This window comes from Cebus imitator, unplaced genomic scaffold (assembly GCF_001604975.1).
Source record: "Cebus imitator isolate Cc_AM_T3 unplaced genomic scaffold, Cebus_imitator-1.0 Scaffold310, whole genome shotgun sequence".
In the NCBI taxonomy this organism is placed as follows: Eukaryota; Metazoa; Chordata; class Mammalia; order Primates; family Cebidae; genus Cebus; species Cebus imitator.
The window spans coordinates 1,115,380-1,131,759 of NW_016107625.1; the positions used below are offsets into that span (position 1 = coordinate 1,115,380).

General features: G+C 35.5%; 1 protein-coding gene and 1 pseudogene across 7 annotated transcripts in view; one reads left to right on the top strand and one right to left on the bottom strand.

Moving 5' to 3' along the window:
• MUSK (muscle associated receptor tyrosine kinase) overlaps positions 1 to 16,380 on the top strand; it is a 121,999-nt gene that overhangs the window by 49,261 nt on the left and 56,358 nt on the right. For 4 of the 7 annotated variants that reach the window (XM_017503376.2, XM_017503375.2, XM_017503377.2 and 1 more), the window contains 2 exons: positions 6,798 to 6,827; positions 12,252 to 12,376. In XM_017503376.2, the coding sequence (XP_017358865.1) occupies positions 6,798 to 6,827; positions 12,252 to 12,376 (155 nt within the window). The remainder of the gene's footprint in view (positions 1 to 6,797; positions 6,828 to 12,251; positions 12,377 to 16,380) is intronic. The other 3 variants (XM_017503382.2, XM_017503381.2, XM_017503378.2) reach the window with 2 other exon arrangements.
• Positions 5,563 to 5,811, bottom strand: LOC108285913 (annotated as a pseudogene).

Sequence of the window (16,380 nt, forward strand, 5' to 3'; positions counted from 1 at the left end):
AAAAAAAAAAAAAAAAAAAGAAAGAAACAATCCCATCAAAAAGTGGACTAAGAACATGAACAGACAATTCTCGAAAAACGATATACAAATGACCAACAAGCATATGGAACAATGCTCAACATCACTAATTATCCGGGAAATGCAAATCAAACCCACAGTGCAATACCATCTTACTCCTACAAGAATGGCTATGATCAAAAAGTAATAGATATTGGCATGGTTGTGGTGAAAAGAGAACACTTTTACATTGTTTGTGGGAATATAAACTAGTACAATCACTATGGAAAACAATGTGGAGATTCTTTAAAGAACTAAAAGTCTATCTACCATATTAGCCAGCAATCTCACTACTAGGCATATACACAGAGGAAAGGAAGTCATACAAAAAAGATACTTGCACGTGCATGCTTATGGCAGCACAATTTGCAATTGCAAAAGTATAGAACCAGCCCAAATGCCAATCTGTCAACCAGTGGATAAAGAAAATGTAGTATATGAAATACTACTTAGACATAAAAAGGAATGAAATAACAGCATTCTTAGCAACCTGGAATGAATTGGAGACCATTATTCTAAGTGAAGTAACTCAGGAATGGAAAACCAAACATCATATGTTTTCACGCGTAAGTGGGAGCTAAGATATGAAGATGCAGAGGCATAGGAATGACACATTGGACTCTGGGGATTCAGGTGAAAGGGTGAAAGGGGGAGGGATAAAAGACTACCTGTTGGGTACAGTGTACACTGCCCAGGTAATGGGTGCACCAATATCTCAGAAATAAAAAAATGTTTAAAACTACAACAGTGTCAAATTATTTTTATTAATCCTCCTATGCACTCATTATGGCAATGGTTTGCAATCCCACGGCCCCATGAAAGGTAGTCTTCAAGTAATTCTGCAAAATACTCATCCCCAAAACCCAGGCAAAAAAAAAAAATTGACTCAGTTACATAAATTGTGTGCCCAGCATTTAATTGTTTGTGTGTTTGCTTGCTTAAACTTCATAAGTGATTGAATGAATTTCAAGCTTTAAAAGCCACCACTTTAACTCATCTGGGGATTCAAGTATTGCTTCAAGCCTAGAAAATCTCCACCATTATGTCTTCAAATGTAACTTCTCTGCTCTTCCTTCTATTATTTACTTCTCGCACTCCTGTAAGCATACATTGGAGCTCTAAATCTGGTTTTCCCATCTTTTAATCTTTCACATTTCTGTCTTTTTTCTCTTTGGTCTCAGGGCTGTATGATGGCTTAAGTACCATTTTCTGATTCTTTAATTTTTCACCTGAACTTGTCCAAGATTGAGTTTGTCATATTGTTTGTGTCTCTGTTTGGGTTGTTATTATCTTTTTAATTTCTAGCATTTCTACTACTAATTGTATTTCAATTTTGCCTGTTGGTTTTATAATTTCTTATTTTTGTATACAGCTACTATTATTTGAGGTTCCTAAACTCCCTTTGAACTACTTTATTTTCTTCCAGAGTAAATTAATCCCCTAGTTACTGAATTCATTGAGTCAAAAGTCAATTTGTTCTTGCTTAGCAATTGATTTCCTAATATGCTTTGAAATTATGATTTGCCACTGCAAATCTTATCATCATCTCTCTGAAATAATTTATTCATTTTCCAGTAATTTTTGAGGTTTCTCTCTACTTCCTTCATTCAAACAAGGTGTTGCAGGGAGCAATTGTAGGGCCCCCATCCTTTAATGTTTTGGAATTCAATCTAGACCCAGTGACTAAAGCAGTCGAAAGCATAACACATGTTTCTGACTACAATACTACGACTGCTCTGGTTTCAAGCAGTGAGCCTCCAGTTCCCCACCTCCTATAGTACATTTCTAGAGAAATCAAATTTCAAGCCTCTCTCTCTGTTTATAGAATTGGAACTCAGCAGTAACTGCTTATCTGTTGTGTTTTGTCTGCCTTCTTATATACGGAGATATTCATCTTGTTTTTTACTATGGCTTTGTCTTTTTAGATAGCAAAAACTTGTATCTTCATTATTGCGACGTACTTCTAGCTAGATGACTGAATTGTGATATCATAACACCATCTTGATTAGTACTCTTTACACTGTAATTATTATATATCATTATGTAAACTCTATCCAGTTGAATATATAAAAATAATAATTTATATTATTATTTGAAAGAGTTCGAAAGTACTGATGTTTAAAAGTGATTTTTTATCCACCTAGAAAAGAGTATCAACTCCAAAGCTACTTTATCTAATATGATAATCCTATTTACAAATAAAACACGTACTTATATACACACATATTAATAGTTTTCCTATATAGCAGAAATAATGTATTAGAAATTAATTATATAACAAGGCTTCTAACCAGGCAGCCTAAATACAGAGTCTGTTCACTTAATCTTTATGCTTATGCCACTGCATGATTTATTACTTACATTGACTTGTCCCTAATCACTAAGATAAGAAATTGACTAGTATACCTGAAAGCTTTTTGGAATGTCCATGCTCAAAGGAGCTCTTTCATACATATCCCAAATTCTTTCCCTTCATGATTTCAGTATTTGATGATTGCTCAAACCTTTCTAAAACATTTGTCCCCGGGTGGAGCTAGCCAGATCTTATTTGGCTTCACCTCTAAATTCTGTTTGCTTTATTTGCATGTTTTTTCTCATGATATCTCCAGTATCAGAGGAGGCCCCCATGCCATCTGAGAAAGAGCAAAGAATATGTGATTTCAGTCTCTTCTGAGACTTCAACTCTACATAGCCAAATTCCTATTATCTTCTTGGCTATGTCCACTCTTTTGTCCAAAGAAAACAAACCTTACTACAGCTCTGCCTATTTTCTTGTCTGGTTTTGTTTCTTTCTTTTCACAAGGTCTATGTAATCTGTATGATTTTACTAAATGTCTTCCTTTTATTTTTATCAAAGAATCTTTATGGCTTTCCCTCTTCTATACAACAATTGATTTTCCCTCCAAATTCTTTCTCCAAACAACTAATACAGTGAATTGAGTAGGAAAAACTTATTTTATCTTCTCTAGAATCATCTTTCTCTCTCTCTCTCACACACACACACACACACACACACACACACTCACACACATAAACACACACAAACACAAATATTCCCATTCAAACTTGGGTAGATAGACTTTCTGGAAGATAGTAAAAAAAAGGTTGGATATTCATGATTTTGAATAAAATTAATGAGCCAGCTGTGTTATATGACTAAATAAAAATTATGCAAATAGTCCACACAGAAGTAGAGCACTTAGAGTTCTGCAATTCTTAGAGTTTGTTAGATACTCTGTCTGTGTTAATTTTAGTTCAGAGTATCACAAGATAAGAGAAATGTGAGTTCAAAAGTGAACAATCAGAAGGGTAAATTGTGACTAACAAGCTTGGAAACATAAAAATATTTGATGAATTTCTTTTTTCATTCTTGTTAGCTGGACAGAAGTAGGAAAAAGGTCTTACGCATAGTAATTGTAAATAGATTGGTTTTCCGTTTGGTTTTGGTTTAGAGATATTCTCTCTCTTTTTTAACACAATTGATCAAAATTGGTTGCTACTATGGTACTGAGTTCCTAATAAATAAAACTTTTTAAGAAAATTATGGATTACTATTTACCTTGGATGTTGAAGTGAACAAATTATATCTCAAATTAGTCCAATAACAGCAGTCATTGATTATTCTAAATATCCTATTAGACAATTCCAACAAAATAGGATGAAAATACCTCACTAATGCCACTGGCAAATAACTTTTTAAAAGTAAATGTGTTCTTCTTTCTACAAGAGACTGTGCTGTAGTTTAAATGAAAATAAACCAACAACAAAAGTCTAATACTAACCCCAGTATAATTCTAGCTGTAACCTTCCTAAAGAAGTTTACAAGTCAATTTGGAAGACAAGAACAATGCATTACGTATAAAGCAATTAAATGAAAATGTAGTAATTAAATTGGAAGAAAGATGATGAAGCAGAATATTTTAAAATTGATAAGTGGTAAAACAATAAGTTGAGAATTCAAGAGTGATCATAGTAGGCTAGGCAAGCAGGATACATGGAAAAACTAGGACTACTGTTTGACCTTGAAATGACCAACAAAGTCATACACTGAATAAGTCATAGATACATACAAAGTCACACACTGAATACCTGAGCTTAAATAGGCCTATAGACTTTTCTTGTATAATTTTCTCTAAAGTAACTTCAATTGTGTGTGCATGTAAATGTATGTTAATGCATAAACATATATAAATTTGTATCTATAAAGAGGTATAATATATTTGCATTAGAAAGAAATTTTGATAGTCTATAAATGAAACCATAATTTCTGGTAGAAATTCTAAACTTCCTTGTAGGAAAATGACAAATCTTAGACATTCTTTCTTCTCTTGAGTTGGTCCTGTTTATTTACAGTGAAAGAAATAGGTGTATTCTTTCCAAGTTTTGCACTGCTTCCATTCCCAAACAAATAAGGCAAAATGAACAACAGAAACAACATCAAAGTGAAAAATATCAAAAGAAAATTAACATTGCCTAAAATTGAGCCTGTGCTCAAAGTAGAGTTCAAGTATAGTCCTATATCGATTATGGAACAAAACTGAAAGGAGACTCAGAATTGACCTGCACTTGCCCTTGAACCCTGACAAAGAGCACTCTAAGGGACGAAAATGACAAGTGAATATAATTCTCAAAATTTACCGATGGAAAAAAAAAATACTGATACTCTTTAACTTTAGTAGAATAAAATTTTAGAGATACCACAGCCACAGAATAAAGACACTTAAGATTCCTATAAAAACACCACGGCCACCCCAACCACCCTTAGGTACTTGGCTGATAAAGGAAAAAGAAAAAGAAGGAGAGAGAGTGAAGTTTTTTCACCCCAAATTTAGAAGCAAGGACATTGTTCTGGGGAACTAGAAAGATGTACCCAGCACAAAGGCATTCAAATGCAATTGTTCAGGTCTAATGTGGCCCAACCATGGACCTTCTTTTATTTCTTCTGATTAAGGTCTGTAATACAGACAGGGAATCTGCAGTTTCCAAATGTCCAGATCGCCAGTTTTCAATATGAAATAAACTAATATTTATCCAATACCTATGCTTTACCAGGCACCATTAGGAATATTGTTAAAAAAAATTTCTTCATTTGAAGGTACATTTGACAGATGACCTCTAAATTTCCTTTTAACAATAAATGTATTCAATTCACTGAGTTGATGGAGGTAGGGAAAGTTCAGACAGTAAAATTTATACTTGAAGTTCTAGGGTACATGAGCAGATCTTGCAGGATTGTTACATAGGTATACACAGACAATAGAGTCTAAATGAGGAATTACAAATTCACTTAAATATAAGGGATTTGGGTGTTAAGTATAAATATGAGAACTACTCATTGGGAAGACTCAATGTCTGCAAAGGAGGTTGAATTCCTCGCTCTGCACCTGCAGCAAATCTCTAAGACTCATATCCTTTGTTTGGAAAATGGGCTAATTTTAGATGGAGAAAGTGAGGGGTTTTACTATTTATTTATGACAAATATTCCACACTCATGATTCTCACTAATCAGAAGTTGTTTGAGATGCTGTCAGACTTGACCAATCAGAGAATGGAGTCATCTGACTCACCCATTCTGAGAAATCCCCCACAGACAGTATAGGTTTTAAATTGGCCATTAAACCTGCCTGTGACCTTGTCAATTTTGGCTAAGTTCATCTGGATGGACACATGGTCCTTGGCAACCATAATGCGGTTGCAGGTGGAACATTTCCATCACATGTACAGGTCAACAAATTCAGGTTGGATAGTATCAATTATGTTCAATTACTGAGATATGGTGAGAGTTAAATGAGATCATGTAAAATGTGCATGAAAATATCCATAATCTGTGAAGGACTATGCAAGTGTATTGTTGTCATTGAATGTTGTTAGCAATAGCATGGCCATTTTTTACTTACAAATAAATATTGCAGTTGGCTTATTACTAACTCTAAGAAAGGTTCAAATTGACATGAACAAATAAAACTTCAGGAAAGAAAACTATAGCTCCACGTGGGATCTATGTCTGGTATGGTTATATTAGACATTTTGGAACAATTAATTTGGTTTTGTTGTCTTTCTTCTAGGATTTTTAAACATTTATAAATTCTCAGTGCTTTCTACCCAATCTTAACATTTTACAATATCCTGTGGACCTTACTTCCTTAGTAAATTCCCAGAAGGTAATGATTTGCTCCTTTCTGCTCTCCAAGCAGCTTCTGTGTTAGTGCAGAGTTGCAGATCTCTGCTGGTGGTAGGTTCTATTCTGCAGAAACCCCCTAATCCTCTGTTTACCACAACATGAGTCTATTGCCATAGAAATGATAGCTGAGATCCCAGATTCAACACTACTGACTTCACAGCAGGGCCTGGTAAGAAGAGACTCTAAGCTACAAGGGGGAACGCAATGTATGAGAATAGTAGGCACTCTGTGGCCCTGAAAGAAAGGGTAATTGTCAACATTAGAATAAAAATTCATGAAAGAGCTACATTGTTAGATATGCTGTGGTTTATTTTCTGTATAATACTGCCTGGCTAAAAGTAATCATTTGAAACCTTATGTCATTTAATAGTTTGCTTTCAAAAGGCCAGCAGTTTCCCTTGATTGCATTTGTTTCTTATTGAAATAAGAAACAAGCAGCTTCTAATTAATCCTGTTGCACACTTGATGTTTCTGTGGTCAAAGATTTCCCTTTTCATGATGTGTTGTTTTGTTTGCGTGTTTATTGTGTGTGTTTGTTTTGTCTTGTTTTTATTAACAGAAGAAAGGGAACCTGAACAAGATACTAAAGGTATTGTTTTTTTCTTTCTGCATGGCTTCTTATTACATTCGTGGATCTTTTCAATTGTTTATTTTTGCTGACCTTATAAACAGCTCTAAGTGCCATTTTTTAAAGAAATAACAATGTATGGGGAATATTAAGTCACAGCGCTTAATCATGTTATTAGATAGGCTTCTTTATATATGCTTACTGACCCTTTGCATTTCTTAAGGAAGATTGAGTCAAAAGAAATATTTCAATCTGGTGTCTTTGGAAATGCAAACAAAATGAAATAAAATAAATCAGCATGAAAGTATAAATCCCAGATAAATTGGAAAAGAAAGCTACGCTTTGACTAAAAGACTTCATTCTTGGGTAGGGGGCTTTACAGTTTTTGGAGGAATCTTAGAATGTGAAGGTGCCAACTTAAGTTTTTATTGGGATGATTTCAACAAGCTGAGGCATATTGTGCAATTGCTCCATATCAATAAAAATTTAGTTATTTTCATTGCATATAGACATATATACATAGCGGAATATGTTTAGAAGAAAATAGCTGGAAATTAAATTTGTTTGGGGAAAACTCTACTATAGAACAACAGTTTCCTATAAAAAAAAAAAAAAAAAGTACCTTGCATTCTGATTAAGCCCCAAACTGTGTGCTTTTCTAACCTAAAATCTGATATTTGGAGGATGAAAGTCATGAGTTCTCATGTAATAGAGTTGACTGTAGGAATTAATCCTAAACTAGTATTATTTAAAACAGTATCTCCTTATCTTAGTATCTCATATAAAGTACTGAAAATGTTTTTTTTTTTATTTTTAAATATCAGGTTGCTTACAACTAAATGCAGGTACAAACGCATTTTACCTGGTCCTATGCAATTTTTTTTCTTAATTTATTCCTACCAGTCATTGCTGGTTTGAATCATGTAACCTAAAAACCCTCATCAAGGGAAGCTAGAAAGTAACAAAAGAGCAAGGGGAAAGAAACTCCATGGGAGCTCATTGTGTCTTTGGAAATAACTGCTCAGAAATAGAAATTGATAAAAGACTTAAGTATTCCTCCGGCATTGCTCCCTTACCAAGAAAAGAGAGGTAGTTCATCTCCAGCCAAACCACTCATTTATTTCAGGACTTAACATGGATCCCCTGTCCCTTGGGGCTTTTATTGCACCCCAGTACAATTTCAGAGTGAATTACACCTTTATCTTTTTGCTATGTATTACTCTGTAAGATGACAACAAATAATAAAATTGATTCTGTATCTGAAAGTGCCTTGAAATAGGGAGAGAATATAACGTGGTTATGTTACAAAAGATTTTGGAACTGCTGGCTTCTTGAGTTCCACTTGCATTCTCCACTTGCAGTGAGCCCTGCAAGTCTGCCCAAGATAAATTAAAGCTCCAAACTCATGAATAAATCCCATGAGAGAAAACCCAGAGATAAATATATGACCTGTGTCTATTTTCCATGCTGCAGATGAACTTGCTGGCCCACAGGAAAGCAAGTGGTTTAGGGCTCACAGTGAATTGGAGAAAGGTGGATTAAACTATGTATAGAAAGAGGGGCTTGATGATTTTTTTGGTTTAAAAATCCATATCAACACAGCTATAAATGTTTTCCAACTTATTAAATAATTAATGCTCCTTTTTTAAGCAGTTTGTTTATGTAACAAAACACTTTTATATTCTTTCATGCAAATAAAACACAAAATGGGGATATTCTATACCCATTTTATTTGATGAGAAACATGTCATATAACTTAAGTCGATGACCTAGAATACATTTTCAGCTGTGACTACCACTGAAATAATGGGATTTACTGCTGACCTATGTCCAAGTTTGTTATGGCAGGTGTATTATTATTCATGGAGCTTAATCTGGCACTTATTTTTAATTGCAACTGGCTTTATTGTTTTTGATGCTTGAAAAACATGTCAAAATTTCCTGCATCACCTTTTTACCTTTCAGATTTGAAGATGATAAATTTGAGTATTATGCAATTGCTCGGATAGAGTTGGGTAAAAATATATCAACTTTATTGCTGATAAGGCTGGAGTGAAAAATAAAGATTTCTATTCCATGTAAGAATTAGACTAGCATAACTTCTGTTTCCTCATCCTCCTCCTCCCTACCCCATTCTTTCCCCTTTCACTCCTGGTTGTAGGATGAAGAGACCCTGACCTGGTGAACTTACTTACCTACCGCACACATATATATATGTATATATATATACACATGTGTGGTATACATATATACCACATATATACACACACACACACACACACATATATATATGTATATATATATATACACATGTGTGGTATACATATATACCACATATACACACACACACACACACACACACACACACACACACATATCATGCAGGGTTCTAGAAATATAGATATGTAGATAGATACATAGATTATATCAGTCGGCCCATATTAATAAGCAAAGCAAACCTTGCCCTTGTGATGCTTACATTCTAGAGAGGAGAGACAGACAAAAAACAAAAACAAGAAAACAAATAAATCAGTAATTACCAAATGATTCAGATAGTGGTAAGTGTTATGATAAATTATAAACAAGGGTAAGGGGAATGGGGATGAGAAAGTACTATGATAAGGAAACATTTGAGTGGAAACACGAGAGGCATCTGCTCTCTCCTTTGAGAAGGGAGGAAGACTGGGAGGAAGGGTGAAAACTAACTTTCAATACTGAAAAAAAGGGGTTGACTTTTTATTTTATCATCTGGAGAGAATGTGAGAGTGCAGGAGAAAGCAGCTTCCTTTTAATCCCTGGCCTTTTTGTCCTCTTAACTTAACCCACTGCAATTAACAAAACCCATGGCCAAAGTATATCTGTTCCCTTCAGAAAGAAGTTTATCAGCAGTCTCACATTCAGGAAGCTACCTATAAAATGTCAGTAGTAAGCCTGCACCCGCCTGTGCTCCACTGGAGCCCCAGTAAGTTCCCATGGAGGGCAGAGTAGTACATTAATTAAATTAATTCCGAAGTCACATTGAATCACTCTGTTTTATTTACCATCCCACATTATGCTTGGTTGCATTGTGCAATGTGGATAATCAGAGGTTTTGCAATAAGACCAAATAATATTCCAAATAATATAATAACAGCTAAAAGAAAAAAAAAAAACTGCTGTAAATTAAGACAAAATAAAACCTTTCTGATTACTATATTTCCAGGAAGAATTTAAAGACCCCAAATTAAAACTCTTGGCTTTATAAATTAAAGCAGCAAGACATAATCAAAATTGTATTATTCTCCAATTTTTTATTCTGCTCCTCTTCAGCCAGAAGGCTTTCATTCAAAAAGACTTTTTGATTCTGAAAGTTCAAGGACATAGTCAATGTTACTAGAACATTTTGCTAGCACTATTTTCCAAATCTCTCAAAGATCTTGCTTGTTTCAGATTCTCAGGGGCAATGGGACCTGTAAGATGGTCATGCAGTAGTCCCACATTCAAAAAATTTAGGAAACACAAGCATAGCCCCAACCCCTACAAGAGTTACTTTAGCCAGATGATGCACATGGTAGCTATGTCTCTGTTACTGCAACTAGAAAATATTGGACGAGTACCTGGATGCACCCTTGCTAGGATGCCTGTCAGTGTTAGTTATCAAGTGTGAATTTAGACTAAGTTGGGAGAATAAGAATCCAAGCAGGGCCACACATTGCATTTAGGTAATATGTCTCTTAAGTCTCTTTCAATCTATAACAGATCACTCTTTCTTTCGTACCCCCTAATGCTAATAATTTTCCCTGTTAAATGTCTGGGTTTGATTGAATTGCATCTCCATAGTGTTCTTTGAAATATTACTCAACCCTTTAATTTTTATAGATTGTTAATTAGACCCCAGGACCGAAAATCAGGCTCAATTTTGGTTTTGGGGGAGAAATTCAGCTCCATATTAAACATTTCATGGCATTCTTTGTTATTTTTTTGTAATCTCTTTCTGCCTGGAAGACAGCATCTTCTTTGTCTCCTGGCTTTTGGGCCCCACATTTGTATATCTAAAATATCAATATCCAAAGATAGGAAGTCAAATTAATTTAAATTCACAAAAAGTCCCCAATTGTCAAACAAATCAAATACTCCTTAATCTCTTTAAATTATGGAATGCTTTTTAAGAGGTATTCAACAATCAAACCAACTTGTGACACTGCTCCGGACCTGTTCTATCATTGTCCCACATATCTCCTTATCTAGTACATGTAGTCTCCCCATACTCTAGTTTAGAATCCAGTCTTCACAAATTTCAATTAACTAGAACTCAGCTTCAAAGCATTGTGTTAATTGGGGCTTCATACTCTAATATTATGTTCTGTGCTTAAGTCCTAGAAATCAAAAGCTAGGAGCATAAAATACATTTACAGTATAACAGGTCATCCAAAAGATTCCATAACAGTTTAAACGAACACTGAATTTGAAGTCAGAAGACCTGAGTCCAGGTTTCTCATTCATCACTCTTGTTACCTTGGGAAACCATCTTACTTAAATTAACAAAGATTTGGTTTCCACATCTATAAAATAAGAGCAAGAATCTAACTGATCTCTGAAGTCTTCCAAGTTTAATGATTCTGTGAATCTAAGTATCCTTCAATTTATAATGCATTGTGAGCTTCAATCCCACTCTTTAAAGGTAAAATTTCTTCCTACATCAAAATAACTTCCTCTTACTTAATCAGTGGGGATTCAAGGTTTGAAAGGAATATAAACTACTCATTCTCCTGCCTATACTTTATATAAAATATCCTCTTTTGCCCAATATATCACCTGAAAAGTTTGACACAATTTTTCTACCCTCCCATTGTGATACAGTTGAGGATGTAAAACATAATTATTTGATTAATTCAATAAAACACTAGCCTATGCTCGCTCTGGTCAAGAACCCTGTCTGAAACAATACAGCCATCAACAAAACAGGCAAGGCTTTTGGCTTCAAACAATCTAACGAGAAAGGGGAATAATAGACAAGTAAAAATAAGTAAGGTAATTTCAGATAGTTGTAAAGTCTGTAAAGACAATAATGTAGGCTGATGAAAAGTGAATGGGGGGAGAATTACACTTGATGTTGGGTGATTAAGGAGGAGCTTTCTGAGAAAATGTCACTTAAACAGAGACTTGAATGATCCAAGGAACCCGCTATGTGAGGATCTAGGGGATGAGTGGTCTAGGCAAAGGAAGAACAAGGGCAAGTTTCTATGTTAGGAATAAGTCAGTGTGTCCTTGAGTGGTGAGAAATGTATAGTTATAACATAAAGGGCTTGCAGGCTCGGCCATGGCATTTGGCATTATCCTTAAAAGAGAGCAAACACTGAAGGATTGCACACAGGGGAACATGGTCTAATTTGCATTTTTAAGAGATCACTCTAGCTTGACCACTTCCTACAGAAGCATCACTCACAACTTCTCTCTTCCTAACAGTTTTTGCCAGGATCCTGCGGGCTCCTGAATCCCACAATGTCACCTTTGGCTCCTTTGTGACCCTGCATTGTACAGCAACAGGCATTCCTGTCCCCACCATCGCCTGGATTGAAAACGGAAATGCTGTGAGTGTCATGTGTGTGGGGACTTGTCTGGGGAAGACCCTTCGGTGGTGAATTGCAGGATAGACCATATACTTGTAGTTACCCAGATTTCTGTCATTGGTCTCACCTGCACCACTTTTCAAAGCCTCCCAGTATCTTTGTCCTAGAAGCCATTGCCATAGAAATCAAACTGCAAGAGTTTGCTTCTTGTATCGTGAAGAATACTAGAAAACGAAATTCTTTCTCTGTGTCTTTGTGTAAATGGGAAGTGGTAACAATACCTTCCCATATAAGTAAAATAATTTTCATAAAACTCATCAGTGAAAGATTAGTCCCCTGCTAGAAGCTACTTTGATGAAAAGTAATTCGGAATTCGGAATCAGGATTCATGTTAGTTCAACATTCTTTTCATCCTTTTTAATAGTGGTAATAATAACTGATTTATATTAAGTGGTTATTTTCAGCAAGGCCCTATTTCAAGCACTTTACCTACATACATTCATTCATTTATTCATTCTACAAGTGTGTATTGAGCTTCTCAACATCTATCACTATTCCAGGCCTTATAGATACAGGAGTAAACAAAACAGGCTAAGTTCTCTGCCCTCAAAGATCTTACCTCCTCATGGGGAAAGACAGGAAAATATGGGTTGTATGTGTATGGCATCAAATGCTATAGAGAAAAATGAAGCAGGAAAAGGAGACAGAAAGTTCAACCTTAGGAGAAATTAGAACTCTCCTATACTATTCATGGGAATGTGAATTACTATAGTCACTATGGAAAAAAGTATAGATGTTACTCAGAAAACTAAAAATAGAATTGCCATATGATCCAGCAATCTCACTACTGGATGGATATACAGCTGAAAGAAAGAAAATCAGTATATCTAAGCGATATCTGCACTCCCATTTTTATTGTAGCATTATTCACAATAACCAAGATATAGAATCAACCTAGGTATCCATCAGTGGATGAGTGGATAAAGAAAATGTGGTACATATACACAATGAAATATTACTTATCCATAAGAAGAATAAACTCCTGTTATTTGCAATGACATGGAAGGAACTGCAGGACATTTATGTTGAGTGAAATAAGCCAGACACAGAAAGACAAGTATTTCATGTTCTCGCTCATATGTGGGAGCTAAAAACAAATTGACCTCATGGAGATAGAAAGTAAAATGATGGATATTAGAGGCTCAGAAAGGTAGTGGGGAAGGAAGGTTGGTTAATGGGTATATATCTATAATTAGAAGGAATAATATCAAGTGCTTGGTAGCTGTATTAGTTGGTTGTCACATCACGACCAAGAAATACCTGAGAATGGGTAATCTCTAAAGAAAAAAGTTCCAAGAGTTCTTCCATTACTTTGCTGACTTCCTTCAAGCTGGCTCCTACTTATAGACCCTGCTATCTGAACTTTGAAATTTTCCATGAATTTATAGGCAAAATGTAACCATTCTTCTCTCAGTAAACCACTTCTTTTGTGCTAGGTTTCACTTCTTGTGTCTGTTTTCCCTCTGATTCATGTTTATTTTGTGCTGTTTCCTTGTATGCCTAGTTATCTTTGTTTACCTGCTATGCACTGTAGGTTTCAGCTACTTAGTTGATGTTAATTTTTCTATCTAGCCAATCACCTCTCTTTATCTTCCAAAAATTGCAGAAAATGTCTGATCCTTTGATAATACCATCTTTCTATACATTTATTTTTCTCAATTTTATGTTTATCTTTTAGGATTTCGGGTCTATAAACAAGAGTTAAACATGTGAGCTAAGATTATTATTACTGTAACTCAGCTGTTGAATGAACAGGACTTGCACGTAACACAATCTTACTTTCTTTGTCATTTTATTCAGCAAATTCTTTTGCCACTATTTAAGCATACCTTAAGGAGGCTCTGTGATTTTTCTGGTTACTATTAGTTGATTTGAAATCATTAACATCCCAACTTAGTCATTTAAGTGTCTAGACCCAAGCAATAACCAAAGCATCCAATGGCATTCACAGTTCCTCCCTTCTCAGGGATATTGCAGTTTAACTTTCATATAAAAAAATTACAGTTGGCTTCTTAGCTCATGCTCACTCATTCTTCCCCCATTTCCTAGCTGCAATGTATGACCCCAGAAGGATTGGGTGGGAGGTAGGGAGGAGCAATAACTGGTGCAGGAGAGCTCTAACTCAACTGACACACTTGTAAGTTGGCTTTATACCCTCTGTGGCTGCCAGATATTTAAAGCTGACTCTTACCCTCATAGACACATTCATGATTCTTCAGAAATCAGGGAACATTTAAGATGACACCAGTGATGCATTTTCCTCAGGCTAGCCACCTTTGACCACATTAGCAAGCCCCCAATTTGTTAGTTGATGGAAAGTCTCTCTATGTTGGGGTCTAGTCAGTCCCCCAAAAAGTCATCTTAGGAGGATTGAAAATGACTCCCAATCAGATTTTCTATAAAATCTTTTTACTGACAAACTCTGGAAGCTCAGCTATTAATGGTACCATTTGGAGATCAAAGAAGTGTCCCAAATCAGGACATCATCCCAAATTGTGTTTAATGGAAACATCGCAACAAGAATATGGGGGACTTCTTTTTAAAGAAGGTGAAACCTTATGGTATAACTCAAATGATATTAAGCATAATTTCTACCCAATCCAAGGCACTTTCTTTCATGGACTTGAACTATTTCATATCTTCGTGACTTTCTTTTCTCCAAGATTACATCAGTATGTTAGGGCTGCCATAACAGAATATCACAGAAAATTTCTGTGTCTTAAACAACAGAAATTTTTTTTCTTATGGTTCTAAAGGCTGGAAGTCCAAGGTCAAGGTGCTATCAGGGTTGGTTTCCGGTAAGGCCTCTCTTCCTGGCTTGCAGGTGGCTTCACATGGTTACCTCCCTGTATCCTCACATGGCTTTCTTTCCTTGTGTGTGCACTTCTGGTGTCTCTGTGCCTACAAGGATGAGCACCAAAAATCCCAGAGTGTTTTTTCATAACATGGTTCTTATTCCTAAATTGTTTTTATTTCTCTCTTTTGTAGGCCATTATAAAGTTTCTTCTAAATTAAATAACAGTGACTAAAACTAAGGTAAATACTCTGGAACAAAACAAACAATAAAAAACAGCCTTAAAACAGGAAGTTATCCTGTCATTAGGGCTTGGCACACTGTAGACTTTAAAAGCATTTCACAGCATGAAAGAATGGTAACCCTGAGGCATCTCCATGTAATAAGTTAATTTGTATACTGCTTTTAAATAAAGTTAAACAACTTACAGTTTCAGAAAGATAGAAGGGAAGAGAGTTCAGAAGACTGAGAGTGAAGTTTCCCAGACCTGTAACCTTATTCAAAGCATCTCGACATGGATCACCTCGAGAACATTATGCTAAGTGAAATAAGCCAGATACAGAAGGCAAATACCAAATGATCTCACTTGTACGTGGAATCTAAGAGTTGAACTCACAGAAGCACAGAGTAGAATGGTGGCTATCAGGGATGGGAAGATGGGGAGACGATCATCAAAGAGTGCAGAGTTTCAGTCACGCGAGATGAATAAGTACTGGAGATGTAATGTACCATATAGTGACTACAGTTAACAACACTGTATTGCACACTTGAAATTTGCTAAGAGGGTAGGTCCTAAGTGTTCTCACCACATACACACAAAGGTAACCATGTGAGGTGATAGTTCACTATCTTGATTGCAGTGATTATTTCACAATATATATGTATATCAAAACAGCACCTAGTTCACTTTAAATAGATACAATTTCTATTTGTGAATTATACCACCAATAAGCTTAAAAAAATAAAAGTCTAATTTTGTTTTTTTTAAAAAAGGAATCTCAAAAAATAATGCTTTCCTCTATACTTGTACCTGGCCCCACCCTTGTCCCTGTAAAGCAGGGTGCCCTAAGAAGATTGATTGGCTGCAGCCCGAAAGGTGAGAACCAGAACATAAGACAAGAAAGGGAAGAGGGGGAAGGCAGGGAAGAACATGGAGAACAAAATGTGTCAA